Raw genomic sequence first — 21,767 nt, forward strand, 5'->3', positions numbered from 1 at the left:
GCAAGAAACAAGATGACCGAACAGCATTGTAAGACAGTTGGAGGTGAAGATGAATGAAAAACTGGTTAATTGGACTGAACTAATAGATTTAGCGGTGCAGCTGAATTAAAAATGTTACAATGCAAAATGTCAGTTATAGCAGTTGTAAATTCCCTAGAAATATAAAAAACCCTGTTCTTAATTTGAGTTGTTACCAGTCAGAGCAACAGCTACATTACTGTTACAAAGTAAGTTTAAAACTATTACAAAGCAAATAGTGTAACCAGTTGGCCAAAAGATTGGCTAGCTTAGAGAATTTCTGTGTTTCCAAATATTGTCCATTGTTCCTGAATTTTCTGGCTTTGTGGGCATAAGGACAATGAATTTAAAATATAATTTAAAGTTTAGTTCAATAAAATACAGTCAATATTTCTCAATTGATTTTTAATCAGTCACGAAACAGAAACACAGTTGACCTCTAAATGGAGCAATTTTTTTAATTAAAACATTTAAAAAGGGGAGAAAAAAAGTAATTCAGTGGCAATAATAAAACCAGGTTTCTTTACAAGACCCACACATGAATTAATACTGGACATTAAGGCTGGACATGTTTTCTACACACATACGTACTTTAAAACATTAACAACAAAAAAATCCAGTTTTCTAGAAATAATTAAGCCCAAATACCTGCTCCTCCAACTCCCAACAACTTTAAAACTCATCTTTCCCTTTTTACATATTTTGTACATCAACTCAAAATGAGAATGAAGTCTGTGAGGCCGGAGTATGAGAAAGTGGTGCCTTTAATAGCAGGTGGAAACTTCTCACATCCTCTTGGTGACTTTTTTAAAGAGTGCAGTGGGCCCCATTGAGCTCAACTTGGACTTCCGCTGGTCAAGCTGATGGAGGTTTCCCTCAGATACACTCCGTACTACTCTTCGGCTTGGCTCATTCTCCGAAGATACTAGATGCAGAGAAAGAGAACAGAGAGGGTATAAAGATTATATTAAGAAAAACTATTTTAAGTTGTAATATTTCACAATATAATGCTTAACTGTATTTCTGATCAAATAAAAAATACAGACTTGGTGAGCATAAAATACTTTCTTAACACCAACAATCTTAACACCTCCAAACTTTTGAACAGTGGTTTAACACAAAAAAGCCAGTGTTTAGTCCCTTAATTTGCTTAATCAGCATATGCAATTAGTTTAATTTATTTTTAGTCGAATGAGAGGCTTAGTATTTTTTAACATTGGTGCCTTATTTTCTTTGGTCATTTAATTTAGTACAGGGTTCCCACACTTTGGTTAACTTCAAATTCAAGGACCTTTCAAGGACTTTCCAGGTCCAATACCCTCAAATTCAAGGACTTAATGTGGGGACACATTTGTTTTGTCCAACAACAAATGTTGAGGTACCATCGTAGTAGTTTTGTGCGCTTGAACGTCATGGCAATGTACAACACAAAGTACCTCCCGTGGGAAACACTTAACATAATAAGTAAATGTGCGTAACTAACATAAATCAAGCAAGCTAGAATGCATAGGCCACGAAGTGTTGGCGAAATAACACATTAACAGCCTGAGGAAATAATATGGAATTTTTTCACTAATGTTAATAGAAGCAGCTTCCCAAAAATGTGGCAAAAAACACTAATGCACAGCCTCTAATGACTTATTACTTTAAAAATAAATTCAGCCAAATCATGGCATTATATTACTAAGGAGAAAGAAAGCGCAAGAGCCATTGGGAGTGGGAGGAGGAGATTGTGTGCTCTTGGCTATGCGCCTGACATTCTTTCACAGCTGTCAGCCGGCCCACCCATTACACTATTACAATACTTTACCAAACATAATGGATTATGTGAGGACTTCATAAATGGAATATAATAAGAGACACTTATGTTCCACCACTAAGATACAATTGGAGAGCCCATAGAGGGTAGCTGGGGTGTTGATGGCGCAATGGATAAGACACATGCCTTTGGTGTGAGAGACCCGGGTTCGAATCCACTGTGAGACACCAATGTGTCCCTGAGCTTTGGATAAAAGCGTCAGCTAAATGAATAAATGTAAATATAACTATTGACTATTTTTCTACATATAGAATAGCATACTAACCTCCAAAACGTCGAATTCGCAGTGGTTTAGACGGGTTGCAGGGATCTCTCTTTATGCGCTTGGCTTCTGCGGCCTGAGAACTTTCTTCTTTTCCAAGGTTGGAACTGGTACAAAAGGCAAGAAGTGAGATTTTGGAAAACACCAAGAGTGCAAAATGTCAACAAGGCAAGATTTTAAACGGCTGTAGTGAACAGGTCCAACAATAAACACGCACCAGTTGAACTTGCGCTTGACCTGAGCAGCTGAGGTCATGGCCATATAGGACGGTTTGGATCTTCGAAGGTCTAATAACGATGGGATCTGCAACCTAGCAACCAATTGGAGAGAAACGTATTTACAGCAGCCAAAACAGAACAACCTAGTTCACTTTAACATCCGCATTATCCAACCATGCAAATTACAGTATGTGGTACCTTTTAGCTGGCTCATTCCCGTTGTTAGCACGTAGTGCCTTGAGTGTTGTGTGGCCAGGGGGTTCGGGTGATAGGATGACTGTGGCATTACTGCATGACAGGTCCTCATTGTGACCGATGTCGATAGTGGAGTTTGGATCAAAGGAGCTGGAGGCGTGCGGTTGCCCCTCAGGAGTGTCCTGCAGCAGGAACATGCCCTCCTGCCTTAAGACCTCCTGAAGGGCAGGAGGATAATGGGACAGCACAGGAATGGGCCCAGCCTCATCTGGGTTCTCAGAAGACACCGAAAGCTTCCTCCTGGTTGTTTTTTTAGGAGGACATTCAGCCTCTGCCTCCTGAGAGCCTGAAAGAGAAAGGAAGTCCAAAATTCACCAGCTTTATCGAAAGACATCAGCAAATGGAAAAGGCCATATACTGATTATTTCCATTATTTCCAAGTCAAAGAAGAATTGTCAACAACATTATAATAAATGTTTAAAACAGTTGCTATTTTAAAAACAGGTAACAATTGTTCTTATCGAAAAAAATCAAGTGCTCAAACTTGTTTGATTTAACACACATTAACTTCACTACAACATTTGCCAATGTCAGTCCTTGGATTTTTTTTTACTTATGTTTTAGCCTTTAGACTAAAAAAAGTGTAAAGAAAATTAAAGAGGGAACAAACAGACATACTGTAGTTGGATAGATAGAGATACTATCTGAGGTTAGACTGATAGTTATACAGTTGGATGGATAGATTGATATCGAGAGATAGACAGACAGATAGAGATAAACTGAAGAATAGACAGACAGCTATGCAGTTGAATAAAGATAGATAGGCAGACCTGTTGTCACTTACCACAAATTATAACAAATGCAACATTTTAAGCAACGTGAAAGTTTAAAGGAGAATAAATTATAGCACTATATTAAAACAGTAATGAAAAAAAACTCGCATTCTAAATCTGAGCTTCCTTTTTTGTATGAAATACAATCCGTCACCAATTTTTTCATAAAGTGGTGGGTACAAAATTGGTCATAGTGTTGGGGCCAATAATGCTTGAATGAATCCTGACCAACACAAGTAACTGGGTATGTTATAATATTACTCAGTTATAGTAATCAGATTTATGAGGCGCATTCCTGGACACAAAGCTCACACACACAATAATTTTACATGACTGATACAATTACACAAATATTATTTCCTCAAAAAACAGTGATAATTTAACCCAAGCTTGTCAAGCGAGCATTTGTGTGTTTGTAACACATCAAGAGCGGTATGTTGTTAAAGAGCAGTTTCTTTTACTCAGTCAAGACAGACAGTATGTGTATGTGTGTGCCGGTGGGTGTGTGTGGGTAGGGAAGGCAAGGGAGGCTCCAGGAAGCTGTTGGAGGGGTCTGACGTTGGATATTGAGTGGTGGAGTATGCCGGAGCACGTCGCAGTCTGGCCGCACACTGACTCACACGATGCAGAAAAGCGAGGGAGAGAAAGACACTGCGGCTGCATCTTAAACGTTCTTGACCAATCGCAATGCTTCAGAGCTCCTGCTGGTTAAACTGTTGACACACAGCCATCTCTCCTTCTCTCTGAGTCAGTGCTGATTCTCAGAAATCTGGATTGCATGGGAGAGGACCTGACATCCTGTTAATGACTAACTATACTGACTTTTGTAGCAAAAGAAAGTTTGAGAACTAATAAACGCCTCTTCTGAAACTCTTACTGCATGCAGTCTTGCTTTGACTGCCTCTTGAAGCCAGCAGCTATAGCGCACAGGCGATATAACTTCATTTGAGAGGCACGGGATGATCAGGTGACAAAGCATAGAGGGAAAAAAAAAAAAAGGATGGGCGGCAGACAGTGATGTATGGCCCAGAGCGGAGGCAGAGGAATAGGTGCGATCAGTAATTGGTGGCAGAGTGCTCTGGGTGGTGTATTTTTGGCTGGTGGGATTAAAACATGCATGAAGCGCTATTTCTGGAGGATGCCACTGCGGATTAGGGTCGCCTGGCTCTAGCTCTCTCATTGCTTGCTCTCTTTTTATTGCAGAATTGTCCTCGCCCAATCCAGGCGCGTTTCAGACTATATGTAATAGCTCCCCCCTCCCTGCACCGAGCAATGATTTTATGAATGAAATTCAGAAGGGCGGAGGGTCGGCGCTACTGAAAGAGGCTAGACGTAGATGGCTAGGTGAGGAGGAGACAGACAATGAGATGGAAAGACTGGTTAAAAAATAAGGAGCACACAGATAAAAACATACAGAAACATGAAAGAAAAGAGTGAAGAGAGGAAATAGTATGTAAAGAAACAGACAATAGACTGCAGACTTAAGTCTGAGAGGCAGGGGCGGCAGTCTCGTGCGTGTTGACACGTGACCCCTCCTGCTTCTGTCCTCTATTCCATCACTATTTTCCACCCTTTCACACTCCCTCTCTCCACGAGCACTTGAGCACGAGTGCAGAGAGAGTATCGTCATGAAGCACGTCGATGGTGGGGGTGGGGCGGAGATTCATTCATAACCCTCTCTTTGAATCTCTCTGTCTCTTTCAGTTCCTGCAAACAAGGCTCCATCTCTATTGTCATTAAGCAAGGATGCAGAGCAGGACTAACTGAACAGCTTTATTTACTGCTGCGTGAATGCCAGCAGAACTTGTTCAACAGTGTGAACCCTGAAAATAAGCATCTCTTTTTAAAACGGCAGCAAATTTATTTGGATGCCAATCTGAAAACATTGCATTACATTACATTGCATTACATTCACAAAAATAGGATAGAACAGTTACACAAAAATGAATGGAAAACCTGTGTAGGACACGTAGGCTAAACTGAAATCTGTCTGAAAGGAATAAATGCTTTATTTCATGTTTAGAACAATAAAGGAATGTAGAGGTCATGAATATTGCATTTATTTGCTAAGTGCGGAAAATGAAACCTTGCAGAGCCAGCGACTAGTTCGTCCTTGGGATAGCTCAGTGGAGCAGACTAGGAACTTGTAAACGATTTTTTCCCCCAGCGGACTGATAAAAACCTGCACACCATTTTTTCTTGAAATATGCATCATATTTTACGTTTCTTTTGAGGCAGCAAACAAATAATTATTCATAATTTTCAAAAAGCTCCATTTCCTTCCACTGAAAATGAACTTTTTATACAGTCCTGACCTGGTCAAATCCCATATGGTGTTTGAAATTAATCATTCAAATTTAAACAACCATTGGACGGGGAGGGGGGTTGGGGGGTAAAAAATAAACAAACAACCCAATCTCCTTGTCAAAAATGAAGAATTATAGACAGGAAATTTGTTTCTAATAAATATGATGTTCGACAATGCAAAATATACCCAATACCATCAATGCAGAAGTTTACAATATATTTTCTAAACATAATTCTTAACAGTATCCGTCTGTTTTCCCCCATTTCCCTCTTTTTCTTTCTTGCAGGTCTCTGTATGTTCCTGAAATGTGTGCATTTCCCACAGCGTGTCTCAATCAAATGAGGAACACCTGTTCTGCAGCAAATATCATTACTCTCCATTTACTGAGCAATAACTCACCACTCCTATTTCCCAAAGCTTTTCTCTATTCCTTTTCCCCTTTCTCCCACCCCTAAAAGCTTGTTTTTGTATTTCATTGTGTCAGTATGGAGAATGTCAAGCAACTCTGTCTGTTCTGTAGCTAAAATAAAATCATTTGCATAATTATTGTAAAACTGTCAATTGTAAAACCGACACTGATATGATTTGGCTATTAGTAAAGCACTATTTGAACTGGGAACACTTCCCTTAAATCCTGATGTACTCATTACATCATAAGAAGAATGGCATCTACGCTAATTTTAGTGTCTTTGTTTATCCCGAGGTTTTCCCGCAGCCTGCTGGATCCAGGCCGTTTCCAGATCTGACGAAGGACTTTCGCCTCGACCTGATGACAATCCAGTGCTGAAGTGCCAACTAGCCTCTCCAAATGGAGGATCCCTATACCACTCTACAGATAAAGCGTTGTGGAATTTTTCGGTTCGCGTACCTACCCAAAGTGATAAGATAAAATAAAATTCTGCATCAAAATTTATAGACAAGACAAGTAGTTTGTTTAGGCATGGTTTGTAAGGAATTACAAACCTGCGCACATATATTCAAACGCACTAAACTATAGAATCAATTCTTAATGCGCATGTGAACGCCATCAGCGTCTATCACAGGTTCACGTTTAAAGTCTGTTTAGAGAGAACGGTGTCGTCTTAGCGGGCCCCTAATTTAATAACAAATGATCATTTAGACGGAAGTGAATCAATCAAAACTAACTTTAGCTGGAAAAAACATTTTTCAAGAACCACTATAAAACCAAACCAATCTCTGTTACCTTAAATTATGTTTATCTCTGTAAAGCTGCTTTGAAACAATCTACATTGTTAAAAGCGCTATATAAATGAGGATGACTTGACTTTTAATGCTTACATGGAAAACGATAAAGAATCAACATAAAAAAAGGGGACTATTTAAAACAAAGCTAGTTAACAAAACCTTAAAAATTGTAAAACACACACATGGGCAGCTGGATTGATGTCTTAAGCAGAGTATGTTGAAGCAGACCATGGAGAAAAATGGGGGAGACAGAGAGGAGTTTACCTTTAGATGAGTGTGTTGGTCTGAGACGCTGTGAGGTTCGGTGTGTGTGTTTCTCTGAGCCTGAGTGAAGAGAATGCATTGTTATTCATTTAAGCTGGTCCTTTCTATTCAATCCAGCATACATCACACAGGAAGTAAACATCTTAAAACAAGACACATACATCTGTCAACGTTCACACAATGCAGATCACATTACATAGACACGGAAAACAGTAAATCACAAGGCAGACATAAAATGAGATCACTATGAGGTGGCTGTATGAAACAAATAAGATCATGAGAAGCTTTGTAAAAAAAAAAAATTATATAGAAATAAAATCAACATAATAAAAAAATAAAATAAAAATAAAAAAAACAGACAAACAAAAAATCAGTAGTTTGGCCTGAGGGTTATAGTTCTGGTGTTTATCAGCTAAAAAGAATGCTAATGCTCTTTATGATTATCTGCGTCAACAAAATGTTATTGAAATGCACACATGCATTTTTTACAAATGCACTACCGTTCAAAAGTTTGGGGTCTCTTTTTGAGTTTGGTTTAATGTTTTTTCAATTTAAAATATTAAAATAGAAACTATTTATTTCACATGATCCTTCAAAAATCATTCTAAATGGTGGTTTGGTGCCCAACCAACATTTCATATTATGAGTGTTGAAAACAGTTGTGCTGTATATTTTTGTGGAAACGGTAATACATTTTTTCAGGATTCTTTGATGAATAGAAAGTTCAAAAGATTAGCATCTTTACTATTTAATGTGTCCTTTCTGAATGAAAGTATTAATTTCTGAACTGTAGTGTACTTTTAAGTCAGACGTTGTGGGTTAGCTTACTCTTTTGGTGAACGTTATACCACCTTACGCTTGGTGAAACGCTTTATAACACCAGTTTGAAGTACGATGATGAGAGATTTCACTCACTGCATGGCGTGTTCTGGTGAGACACGAGGTGTGAGAAAGACAGGATGGGCTGTAGATGAGTGCTTTCAGAACCACCATCATCCCTCTCCTCTGCTTTCTCCTGGTCTGCCCAGACCACACCTCTCTCCCTATGGACCAGGCGCTCTAGCTCCTCCCACTCAGCGTCATCTGTGGCAATGCTTGCAGCCTTCAATGCCAGGTGCTGTTGACGGCAGGTGGACAGCAGGGCGTTCACCAACCTGACAGTACAGGTGGAGAGCAAGTGTGATATAGTTGACATGATATAGATGGAGGCATTTACATTGCAAATTACAAATTAATCTGAACACAAAGAACATTCCCACAAACACTCAGATTCAGGGTGACTAAGTTGAAAATCATGAAACCTGGTGCATAACCTCCATAAGTGTTGACTCATACTTGTGCGTGTGCGAGTTTTCCTGGTCTTGAACACTGATGAGGTGGCCCATGTGCTTGATGTGTTGCTGAAGGTCAGAGATCTGTAGCTGCAGCTGATGGCACTGCAGTTCTTTTTTCAGCTCCTGTATGCAAAAACACATATTAACATAAAGAAGAAAAATGCAACAATCATATATATATATACATACACACACACACACACATGATTAATCACACATTTATCATGAAATTAAGCATACACCATTTATCTTGTTTAACATGTTAATTTAGTCATAATTTGCTATATCCAGGAAAGTAAATCATCAGATTGACGGATGAAGATCTCTGCAAGCTGTTTTCAAGGTAAGATTAGGTGTCTTTCAAAAAAAAAAAGAAGACACTTGGAGACTCCAAAAAGAAGTCAAATAACCAAATGATATAAGGAGTATAATTAATAATTGTATGCACACCAAAGCACACGAAAAAAAATAAAACGTTACAGAACAAACCTTTTCAGAATTCACAGTGTATAGTATGTGTACAGTGCAACAGCAAAGAGCTTGTTTTCAAAAAAACCCCCAAAAACAACAACCCTAAACCAAACGCATTTACCTACTACTGTGCACAGATCCAACAATTGCTCAACACAGCAACATACACGACAAATCAAAACATTATGCTGAAAGTGTGTGGAAACAATGTGATTGTAATGGATGAATCTGTGCATAAATACAATGTGTGATCGGTGCGTCGAGAACGCACATAGCCATCAAACGCACACACATCATTCTGACCAAATTACAATTTTAGCCAAGCAGATAAAAAAACGCAATCTACTTAAAAACAAGGAAAAATTATATTTGATCATTTTGATTTACATACACCAGTATAACAGTACACAGCAATAAATAGCAATATTTGTATTAATCTTTTTACTAAACATTAAGGTATGTAAAATTAACATGTTAAATTATGCAATTAAAGGAAAATTATAGGCTTGTGTTCTACAATATGGGAAATAAATAAAATAAATAAATATTATATATATATATATATATATATATATATATATATATATATATATGTGTGTGTGTGTGTGTGTATATATATATACACACACAAATAATGCAATAATTTTGTATAATTAATACAATACAAAGGGGGGAATAATACAAATCAAATGAAAAGCTATTTAAGAAATGGCTAAAAACAATCAGGACACAGATAGGGATATGCAGTCTCCCATCTATTAGATTACAAATTTTAATAAAATGTCAAGCTCAGGAGAGGGGCTCTCGTGGCTTTCTGGGTGAAGAGAACGACAAGATTAAACCATCTCATCTATGCGCTATAATGAGAAAGACAACAAAGGCAAGACACTACAAAAATGATGAAACGGCTTAGATGTTGTTTTTAGTCTAGCTCCTTGTTTTCTTTCTGTCTCACTGAAAATGCACCTTCTGAGGAGTCTTCTAGCCCCTCTGACGCAAGAAAACGCAAAACAGCAGAGCACAGAACATTTGATGGGCGGGTGCGTCACTACTCTGTTCTACTTCCAGGAAAAAAAAAAGAAAAAGAAAAAACAGAAGAGCAAAAAGAGAGCAAGAAAAGAGGTGTGGATTTAGGTAAGCAGCTGTAGGGAGTGATAAAGGAAAAGGATTGATTTTTCTTTTATTAAGACATCCTCTGGTGGGGAAACAGAGAGAAGAGCTAAAAGGGGGGTGAAGAGACACAGCGATGGTCACAGTGTCTATTAAAGGGCCACAAATGAGGGAGAAGACAAAGATTACACAATATTCTACGCTTGTCCAATAAAACCAATGGCGATTTTTTTTATAGTCTGTTGATGTATGTCTGCCTCCTACATGCAGACTGATTAACAGTGAGCATTGCAGCAAAATATTTCATTTGTTTCAGAAGAATGACACTGCTCAGGTACATGAAGATATAGAGATACAATTTATACCAGGTCTTCTAAACCTCTTTAAGTGCAGTTGGCTGTCTGATGAGCTCAAAGAAGTGCATCAGAAGAGCACCGCTATACAGGGCCTCAGAGAAGTCTGTCTGCCTCAGACATCACAACACTGCAGACTGGCACCCTAGAGCTTCACTGCTCATGTAGAAAACATTCAATAATGGCATTTTGAAATGGATAACAGACCAAGGCTGTCCACTCTGAGGCTAAAATGAGCCCTCAAAGAAATATCACGGTAAGCTGAAGGAGACAAAAACAACATATCTGTTGCAGGAGTAGGCGGTATGACAAATTCTTATATCACAATATATGATACAGCTATTTTTGCTGCAAATTCAAACCCAAAATGGTTTTAATATTACATAAACATGAAGTAAATGTCTATTTTTCAAAAGTCTAGAAATTTGATAAAGTTTAAAAAGAGACTTAACTCATTTGATTGACTTTTAAAACCGGAAACAAACCTTCTGAAGGTAAGATAATTCATAACAAATCTCTCCATTAATGCACAAGCAGATTCAAATTAAGCTAAAAACATAAATCAACCTACAGTCAGGGGTCCATTATGTTTCTTTGTAAACACGGGCTAGACGGACATGTTTGATGGGTATTTTGCAGCAGTTTGTGCATGAATCTGTATTCTAAAAGAACACATCACTCATGTTTGAAGTGTATGCTATAGTTTTCTGTTCTGTATGGCCAATATAGTAGAAGCTCTACTGGTTGACATTTCTACAACAGCATGTATATCGCCCATGCAGCCCTAATCTGAAGTAAAAGTGACCTGTGGAGCCCTGACCTCTGGAGTGTGACCGTCATGTCCGAGCAGCTTCATCTCATTTTCGATGCGGTGAAGCCATCCCTCCTTCTCCTGGAAGTGCTTTTCACTCTCCAACAAGCGTTTCTGCAAGTGCTCCTGGTGAGACTTCATGGAGGCCAGTTTACGCTCATATTTACAGGTGGCCTAAAACAAACAAACAAATGACTAAAACAGGGTTGACACACATACTGAACAAAGAATTTCTAAGAATGTTCATGATTACTAAAAAAAGGATTCATAAAAATGAATCCATTTTATAAACAGCCATTTCTTATTAAGCAATTAGAAAATTATATTTCCACTACAAACATTTCTATGACTTGAAATTAATAAATAAATAACATTTTTTTTCTCATTTAATTACTTTTCCACAGCTAAATGTTTTTTAATACCAAGTATCAAGGTCATTTTAAAGTTTATAATTTAAAAAAAACACGTAAAAAAAAAACATTTAAAAAGTCTTACTGACCCTTAATGTTTTGAATAAAGTCTCTTATGCTCACAAAGGCTGCATTTATTTAATTAAATAGAATCAAAACAGTAATATTGTTAAATTTTAATATGACTTAAAATATCTGTTTGAAATGTAATTTATCCCTGTGATTCCAAAGTTGAATTTACAGCACCCTTTCCAGTCTTCAGTGTCACATGATCCTTCAGAAATCATTCTAACATACTGGTTTGGGGTTAAAGAAGCCTTCATTATTATAATCAATGTCTTAATGAAAGGTAGTGTATCTAGTCATTCCGCTGCTTGAGTTTTAAACATCCGTTTATGTGTATGAATCAGTGTTTTTACCCTTTCGGCCCTGTTGTCAGGAAAGAAGATCAGGCTCTGCTGATGCCACAACTCCCTGTGTCTCATAGTCAACCTGCTTTCATTCAGCTGCTTCTCGATGTCCAGATGCTCTTTACGGACCTGCAGACGTGCTGCAAACACACTTTGCAAGGACTCAGACATCCTGCGCAAACACAAAAGCACACAGACCTTAGACACAGTCACCTATACTGGCTGTATAGGTTCTGTGTAGGAAAGGTTGCCTGGTGGTTAATGCATATGTTCTCTGACACACAAAAGTGGCATTTCACCATGATTTCCAATCCTCTGTGCAGTATATGTATAAATTAAGTGATAATGATAAAAAATGTCAGAACTGCGTCAGAGTGATAAACGCCAATAAAGAGCCAAAAAATAAACTAAAATACAAAAAGCAGCTTAAAATAAAATTTATAGAATATTGTGGTTTAAATAAACTAGTGCAAAACAGCATCTGCCATCTGCTGCTGGTTATCAGAAAATAATGTTGACTAAAAATCAGACGTGTGCATAGTAATACGTTTACAATAAAAGCTCAGCAGTTGACATAATAGCCTGTGGAAAAGTCAACAACATGGTTTAAAAAAACAACTAAAAAAAAACATTGACCTGGCCACAATAAAACAATGATGGCACCTCATTGATGGTTCCTCGATACACTATCATTCAAAAGCTTGGGGTCAGTAGGATTATATGTTCTTTAAACTAATACTTTTATTCAGCAAGAATGCTTTAAATTGATCAAATAAGACAATAAGGATTGATACAAAGAGAATTATAATAATAATTTTAAAAAAAAGATGCTCTTCAAAGAAATACAAAAATATTAAGCAGCACATCGATTTTCAACATTGATAAAAACACAAAAATGACTGAGCATATTAGAATTTCTGAATGATCATGTGATACTGAAGACTGGCATAATGACTGCTAAATAAATATAGTCAAATAAAACATTTATTTTTAATCAAATAAATGCAGCTTTGGTGAACATACCACCTCTGGTAAAAATTGTGGAATCACCACACTTAGGATGTTGTTCACCCAGTTTTTTTATTTTATAGCAAACAAACAAAACAAATATTATGGAAACATCAGCCTGAGTTCTTTGAGGCATGGACTTCACCATTAAGATGTTTGCTGGCCATGTCATTGAGTTGATATGCCTTTCCTGAAGAAAAGCTTTAACACTCTTTGCTCTGTGGCAAGATGCATTATCATCCTGAAAAATGACTTAAACACCAAACCAATTTTCTATCGATGGAATGAGAAAAGTGTAAAAAATGTCTATGTACACCTGTGAATTGACTGTTAAGGTAATGATTGCCATTTACCCTGGTCCTTTACCTGACATGCAACCTCATATCATAAATGCATTGGGAAATTTGTGTTTTCTTGAGACAGCCATCTCCGTTTCATTAATTTGTTTCATTAAATATTGGAGTGCATCCAATAATAACTGAGAAGATATCTCACCTTACTGCATCCTTTACTCTTCTATTTAATACAGGCTAGCGCTAAAGGGCATCATGCTCTCATTCAAACACATTCTCCACTGAGAGCCTTCAATACTCCACACAGCCTTTTGCAACACAGCATACGGCACCTCAATGAATGCGCTGAGATATCACCTGAACTGAATGTGGGCGGTATTAGCTTTGATTAAAAATAAATAAATAAATATTTGTGAGAGAGTGCAGAGGCTGTATTTGGGGCCATAATGTTGGTGCAGCGCCGACACTGCCAGACTCCTGCATTATTAATGCGGGCAGGAGCACACCGCCCCTGCTTGCCTCTAAGCACCTCTCTCGCTCACTCGGCAAGTTGTGAATTCTGATGCCGGTGAATGAAACGCATAGGAGTGAGACTCATTCAGCTTTTCCCCCTCCTCCTCCCACCCACCCTCCCTTGCTATTTTCCCTCTGCCTCTCCTTCATTTTCTCCCTCCCATCTACGGATGCTGCAGCGGTTTTTGCTGACGACACACACACACACACACACACACACACACACACACACACACACACACACACACACACACACACATCTAGAGGCTGAGGGGGTGGGATCTATCGCAAAACCGTGATACATTTTCTGTCTAAAACAAAGCGTTAAAAAAAGAAGAAAAAACCGACAAATGTGAAAAATTTAAGAAAGAGGAAAATACAAAGCACAAGTCTCCACTCTCTACTGGGCCTGATGAAAAATGCAGATGTAAGAAGACCTCCACCTGAAATGGTGTCTGGCTTTGTCCTGTGTACTCTTACTTATGAATAATTGAGACGCATTCAAAGTTTCAAAGGACAGCGTTAAAGAGCTGCACATCACACATGGCATAAAATAAACAACATCTAAACAAACAAAAACACAGGTCTCAAGCTGCATGCTGATGCCTGCAAATAGAGTTTGCTGTGTCGCATGACAGCACACTCGGACTGAACGCAACCGTCCTCATACAACACGTGCACACACACAGTGCTTACTTCTCAAATTCTGCTCTCCTCTGGATGGGGATTGGATTAAAGGCAGAAACCTCCACCTTCCGCTCTTCGTACTCTTTGAGTTTCTGTTTCAGCATGACAATCTGCAAGCACACACACATACTCATTAGGAAAGCTAGTCTCATGTGGTTAAGACTCATTTCACCTAATAAGAGAAGCAAACCAGATTTACAAAGTAAATAATTCCACATTAAGATGTGATTAAGGATGAGATTCATCGAGTCTTATTTTTTTTACCTCTGCTTTCTGCTTTTCACAAATGATGGCATACTGTCCAATGTGACTGTCCAAGCTCATCACGTTACTCCTCAGCTGAAAATCAGAGAGAGAGAATCAGAAATACGATTTATATTATAATCACACTTTGATACAATCTTTGTTTGTGGTGAACTTGTGGGTTGTTGACTGAGGGACAGCTGAAGCTGTGCGTGTATGTGTAGGACTTACAGTAGATTTGATCTCCTTGGCGCGGTTGGCATATTTGAGAGTGTTGTGTGTATCTTCATAGGAGAGCGAGGATGGGCTGACGTTTGCGATCATCACAGTTCTGCAGTTTCCACCCAGAGAGTCTTTGAGGAGCCGTGTCAGCTTGCTATCTCTGTAAGGAATGTGCGTCTTCTTACACTGAAAAAAACAAAAAACAGAAAAATCAAATTCAAGAATATTACAAAAGGATGTCAATGACACATAAGACACAATGACTTAAAAACAAACCAGATACAGCTTTCTAAAACTAGGCTGAGATTGTATGATTAGGCTTAATTTCATTATTCTGAGATCAGTTTACATTTAATTTACAACAGATCTTTCGCTAAACATTGCCTTAAAAACGTTACTGACAAGACAAGCTTTTGCTCTTTTCTAATATAAGTGTATGAAGAATCCCTGTGTCTGGATAGTTCTAAAAGCATTTTAAATGGAAAACATTCAAAAATAACTAGATGGCTAAAACATTGTTGGAGGGTCACTTATAATAGTGACACAATGTACCCGTGGAGCATGTAAGAGACAAATAAATAAATTCACACTGTGGTTTCAAGTCAGCATGAAATAATAATTCACAAAATGTTCTAAATTCATGTTATTAATCTTATTATAAATGATTATTTTGTGCATGTTTGATTTTCAACTGTTTTTGACCTTTTTAATCAATATGTCATAACTAGATTTTACGTGAAATGAAAGACTTCTCTCTGGTGATGTATACAGGACTTCAATCATTTAGTCCACTTAACTAGAGATGCACTGATTGCAATTTTTCTTGGCCAATTCCAGAACCATTCAATTGCCGATCAAAGACCTATAATTGACCACATACAAACAAAAATCTACTTTTCTTCAATCTAAAATCTCCAGTTCATTCCTATGGGATGTTCTGTGAAGCTAGCAACCAGAGTTAGAGTTAGCAACAGTAACCAGGGAGGGTGAAGTTTACCTTAAATTAACAGCAATCCGAGCATTTCAAAGTATACTTCTCAATAAAAAAAAATTGGTTTCAAAACTAGATTTGGTTTTAGATTTTGGTTTCAAAATTTGCTGTTCACAAGACTAAGCCCATTACTTGCAAAGCCACATATTCATTTCCTTCAGTACATTTAAAGGGATAGTTCACCCAAAAATGAAAATTCTGTCATCATTACTCACCCTCAAGTTGTTCTAAACATGTATGCAAGTTTTTTTGTTCTGTAGAACCTAAAAGAAGATATTTTAAATTATATGGGTAACCCAACAGTTGCTGCTCCCCAAAATTCCTCAAAATATCTTCTTTTGTGTTCAACAGAACAAAGAAACTCATACATGTTTAGAACGACATGAGGATGAGTAAATGACAGAATTTTAATTTGTAGGCGAATTAACCCTTTTTAAGGCAGCAAAAAACACTGATGCTGACTGACCTTCTCTACACATCCTAACAATAACTTCAAATTTATCTAATCTCAACAGCTTCATGCTGTTACAAGCGTTGAAACAGCCAGTTAGCACTGTGGCTTTCATCTTGCTGGCCTGTCTGACCCGAAAGGAAAGCATTCACAAACCGATGTTCTAATTAATCTCAGGATCCAGCGATTGCTACACAGTCCATATACCGGCATCCACAAAAAACTTCAAAGTCAAGTTTCCATTTAGCTGATGTGAAAACATACATGGAGATTGACATATGCACAATTTGCCAACACAAACCCAAGAAAAAAAAAAAAACAGCAGTCAGGGGATGGAAATGTGGAAACGTTGTATATCTGATCTGGTCCAGCTTATGTATCAAACTATAGCCTACATCTGGACTGTGTATGTGCCCATGTTTTCATTATAGCTTTGAAACAAGTAGTGGGCTGCTGGGAACTTCACAAATCCTATTGCAAAGGGGTGAAATAAAGACCTAGGCCCACTTTTCAGCCATTTTCTCGTTCTCTGGTAGGAACTGCTGCACCAAGAAGAAAAATGGTCATTTTTAGCGATAAAACACCAGATTATGTAACCGAAAAACATACAAGCTGCACCATCATGATAGCAAGTTTGTGAAAAATCACATTTCTGAAGGCAGCATGTTCCCTCTGTTGGCACGACAACATTAGCAGTGTGTGTGAGAGTGCGAGTGGCCTGTTTCGGGCCCTCCCAGGAGAACGTGGGTAAGGAGAGCCGTCTGTGTGACAGGTTAATTTATGCGGATGGCATGAAAACAATACCTATGAAGCTGCACTGCGGAGGGGCCCAGAGACAGGGACAAACCTCCTCACCTTACACACACACCAGCCAAAACACTCTGGCATCAAACTGCAAATACAAAAACTACAGAAGACAACACAAACATAAAAGTACATCAACAAATCAAACAATCCCTTGACAATATTTAAACAGTGCCAGAACAACAACATATTTGGGACATGACGATAAGTACAATCAATTTACAAGGAAAATGAAAAGAACATGGATGCTGTTTAGACAGACAATTAACAGAAACCGGGCCTGCACTTATCCAGCACCAAAATAACTCAAGTGAACATCTTACTCAGTTTTTTGACCATTGCCATATTTATGGGTCACAGGCTTGTTCAAGTTGGCTGTTCTACAGGCATGCTGAAAAACTCCAGACAAAGCAAACGAGTACAAAACTAGAACAGCCTTAACGTTTAAATAATGCTCTCTCCATTTTGCTCTTCAGTAAAATAAACACAAACAAAGCCAGCAATTTAGATACTTGGATATGAGCTAGAAAAAGTAAACTTCTACAGTACTTCATCACTTAAAACTAACGTTTGAGAAACAACAGTTACAATGCGGTTACACACGCACATGGTTGTGACAGCAGTCAACCCATACAAGCAAAGTTTGGAGTCTGTAAGAAATTAACACATGTAGCAAGGCCACATCAAATTGAGCAAAAGGGACAGCAAAGACATTTGTAATAATACAAAACATTATTTCAAATAAATACTTTTCAATTTTCGGTTCATCAAAGAATCCTAGAAAAAATTTATCAGTTCCAACTTCCAACAAAAATGGCAGCACAACTGTTTTCAACATTGATAATATTAAGAAATATTTTTGGAGCCCCAAATCAGCATATTAGAATGATTTCTGAAGGATCATGTGACACTGAGGACTGGAGTTTGGATGCTTTGGAGCAAATCCAGCTTTGACATCACAGAAATAAATTACATTTTTAAAATGTATTAAAATATTACATTTCATATTTTATAATATTACCGTATTTTTGATAAGAATAAATAAATCCATCCACCTCACAGGTGTGGGATATCAAGATGCTGATTACACAGCATGATTATTGCACAAGTTTTGGGGGAGCGTGAAATTGGCATGCTGACTGCAGGAATGTCCACTAGAGCTGTTGGCCATGAATTGAATGTTCATTTCTCTACCATAAGCCGTCTCCAAAGGCGTTTCAGAAAATTTGGCAGTACATCCAACCGGCCTCACAACCGCAGACCACGTGTAACCACACCAGCCCAGGACCTCCACATCCAGCATCACAACTGCCAAGATCGTCTTTCAACCGACTTGAGTGGGCAAATGCTCACATTCGATGGCGTCTAGCACTTTGGAGAGGTGTTGTCTTCATGTCGTGTGGGTGAGCGGTTTGCTGATGGCAGTAGGGTTATGGTATGGGCAGGCGTATGTTATGGACAACGAACACAGGTGTATTTTATTGATGGCATTTTGAATTCAGAGATACCGTGACGAGATCCTGAGGCCCATTGTTGTACCATTCATTCACGACCATCACCTCATGTTGCAGCATGATAATGCACGGCCCCATGTTGCAAGGATCTGTACACAATTCCTAGAAGCATGAAAACATCCCAGTTCTTGCATGGCCAGCATACTCACCGGACATGTCACCCATTGAGCATGTTTGGGATGCTCTGGATCGGCGTATACGACAGCGTGTTCCAGGTCCTGCCAATATCCAGTAACTTTGCACAGCCATTGAAGAGGAGTGGACCAACATTACACTGGCCACAATCAACAACCTGATCAAATCTATGCGAAGGAGATGTGTTGCACTGCGTGAGGCAAATGGTGGTCACACCAGATACTGACTGGTTTTCGGACTCACTAACACAGATTTAGACAGATTTGTGAACAATATTTGAGAGAAATAGGGCTTTTGTGTACATAGAAAGTCTTAGATCTTTGAGTTTAGCTCACGAAAAATGGGGGCAAAAACAAAAGAGTTGCATTTAGAATTTTGTTCAGTATATATATGAATATATGACATCAGTATATATATATGAATATATTTATACCCTTTGCAGATGTTCTTGTTCCATCAATCCCAGCCAGAGACACTGTTGACCTGAGTCACCACAATCATATTTTGTGTTCTGCATGGACAGAAAGGCAGTCGAAAACTAGTTGTCTGTGGCGTCGTTGACATGCGTACGGAATAAGACATGCACTTCGTTACACTATCACCATTGTTTGTCAATCTCTCCAATCTCTCAGTAATATTGTCAAATATTATTATTACTATCTACAATAACTGACGGCATGTCTCTATCAGCTCACTAGGTTGTGAATCAGTAAATCGTGAGCACAAATTCAGGCAAGGACAGCAAGGGCCCTGGCTCACTACACTGGGACACTGATGGTTAAATTTTTCAGACTTTTTTTTAAATGTTATATTAAGTACATTATGATAAATATTTTGATTGTTACAAATACCTGAAATATTTCAGTAATAACTTAATTTTAAATGTTAGCTAGATTGTGTTCAGTACCTGTTTATTAGGGGTCATGAAATGAGAATTCAAATTTACTTTGAACTTTTGACATGTAAGAGGTAGCCTAATTGTACTATAACAACATCCTATAAGTCTCAGAACTCAAAACTTCCTCGTTAGTCCAAAAACAGCCTTTATTGAAACCAAGCTCTAAGATCAACTCGTTTCAGATTTTGTCACATTATGACGCAATAGCGCAACGAACGGACACCTATGCAGAATCAGTTCTTTGTCTCAAAATCGTTTATGTGTCAGTAAATAAAGCCATTTACTAGGGCTGTAATCTCTCAGTCGTCTAGTCGATTTATTGGTCAATACGATCTGGCTCGACCAAAATTCTGATTGGTCGATTATTTGCCGTGTTAATTTCATCAGGTGGAAAGCACTAATTGCTAATGGGGGTGTTTTCAGAGCACCCCTGCTTCACAGGTAACTGTCTTCAGAACACCCCCCTTGTTTTCACTTTTTTTGGATTAGCCCAAGACACTGGACTGGACACAGATTGAAGAAAGTACTAGAAGGCATTGGTCTGGTGGTTTGCTGAATATTGATTTAATTGTGAGCGTTTAAATTACAGTCAAGTCCTCCTTTACCATGTCAAAGACATCGGCAGTGTGGCAGCATTTTACAAAAATAGATAACGGAAAAAAGTCGAATGCAAAGTTTGCAAGCAACAGTTTGCATATCACAGCTCGACTACAAACATGGCACATCACCTAAAAACGGTAAGCTAACTTGTCTGCGTTAGGTTGCCCCGTCTGTTTTGAGTAGACTATATGAACATATCAGAATTGGCATATTTCTATGTTTTAGTCTAATAATCGTTTTACAACTGCAGGCGCACCCGCCCGCAAAGACGGTAGCATCCCCCAGACCAAGCTGGATGTTAAGCCTCCTCTTTCATCCAAACGCAAAAATAATATCACGGAAGGAACTGTCGACTTTTTTTTAATTAAATTGGACGTGCCTTGTGTGTTTAAGAGTAAAAGCTTTAATGTTAATAGTCTATTCGTGTCTCTGCCGCGAAGCTGAGCTTCAGCCTCGCTCTGTGCAAGGACATGCACAGAGCGGCTGAAATGAGAGTGTGTTTGTCAGTTATTATAAAATATAACAAAAACAGTTGTCAAAATTATGTTGCATATTACTCAACAGTTTTTGTGCTGACATCACTAGTTGACATACTATTGACATACTAAAGTGTACTATTTTCAGAAATCATAGGCTATGATATTGCGCAGGTGCACGTGATGCAACGCTGTCAGCGCCGACAGACTTGAGTATCATTTCAGTGCAAAATAATTAGGTCAAAAACGATTTAATAAACTGCAAATTAATAGCCTACTAGTTTTTTATGTTTATTTATAATTCATTTAGTCGGATAAGGCTAACAAGTACTGTGCAGCTATTTAATCTAACGTTTTTTACACTGAAGTATCACAGCAGACACGCCCCTTTCAACAGAGTGTTCAAATAAGAGGGATAAAATCAGTGTAGAAAATGGACATTTATTTCTAAAGTGACTAATTTTATGCACCTCAGGAAACATTCTAAAATAAAAAAATGCAGTTCATGACCCCTTTAATGTTTTTTTTTCTTCAAAACACCTATTGCATATAATTATGTGCGCTGAACCAACTCATGCGATTTGTTTTTTGCGCTTCAGAATTTCTGTTAAGGGATCAGTGCTCTGACTACTGAACTAGGGAGCTACCCTGTGATGGTAAAGGTGAATATTCAGCATTGTCACATGATCCTTCAGAAATCATTCTAATGCTGCTAATTTGGTGCTCAAGAAAAATTTCTTATTATCAATGTTGAAAACAGTGACTGTTAATATTTCTGTGGAACTGATCAATTTTTTCAGGATTCTTTGATAAGCAGAAAGTTCGAAAGAAACCTTGTTTAAGATTAAGAAAGGCTTTACTTTTTTTGATCAATTTAACGCCTCCTTGCTAACTACAAGTATTCATTTCT

General features: G+C 38.1%; 1 protein-coding gene across 1 annotated transcript in view; it reads right to left on the reverse strand.

The window, feature by feature from the left end:
- Window positions 1-408: 408 nt before the first annotated feature.
- The window catches only part of kif18a (kinesin family member 18A), a 38,618-nt gene continuing 17,259 nt past the window's right edge, over window positions 409-21,767 (reverse strand). The window contains exons 7-18 of the mRNA XM_077228669.1: window positions 14,998-15,174; window positions 14,788-14,862; window positions 14,533-14,633; window positions 12,032-12,194; window positions 11,212-11,376; window positions 8,459-8,580; window positions 8,039-8,277; window positions 7,124-7,183; window positions 2,516-2,858; window positions 2,317-2,409; window positions 2,103-2,206; window positions 409-943 (exon numbers count right to left, since the gene is read on the reverse strand). Of these exons, the coding sequence (XP_077084784.1) occupies window positions 804-943; window positions 2,103-2,206; window positions 2,317-2,409; window positions 2,516-2,858; window positions 7,124-7,183; window positions 8,039-8,277; window positions 8,459-8,580; window positions 11,212-11,376; window positions 12,032-12,194; window positions 14,533-14,633; window positions 14,788-14,862; window positions 14,998-15,174 (1,782 nt within the window). The 3' untranslated portion in view covers window positions 409-803. The remainder of the gene's footprint in view (window positions 944-2,102; window positions 2,207-2,316; window positions 2,410-2,515; window positions 2,859-7,123; window positions 7,184-8,038; window positions 8,278-8,458; window positions 8,581-11,211; window positions 11,377-12,031; window positions 12,195-14,532; window positions 14,634-14,787; window positions 14,863-14,997; window positions 15,175-21,767) is intronic.

The sequence above is a fragment of the Siphateles boraxobius genome, unplaced genomic scaffold (genome assembly GCF_051911475.1).
Source record: "Siphateles boraxobius isolate OS27281-9 unplaced genomic scaffold, OSU_SipBor_1 130, whole genome shotgun sequence".
NCBI classification, from domain to species: Eukaryota; Metazoa; Chordata; class Actinopteri; order Cypriniformes; family Leuciscidae; genus Siphateles; species Siphateles boraxobius.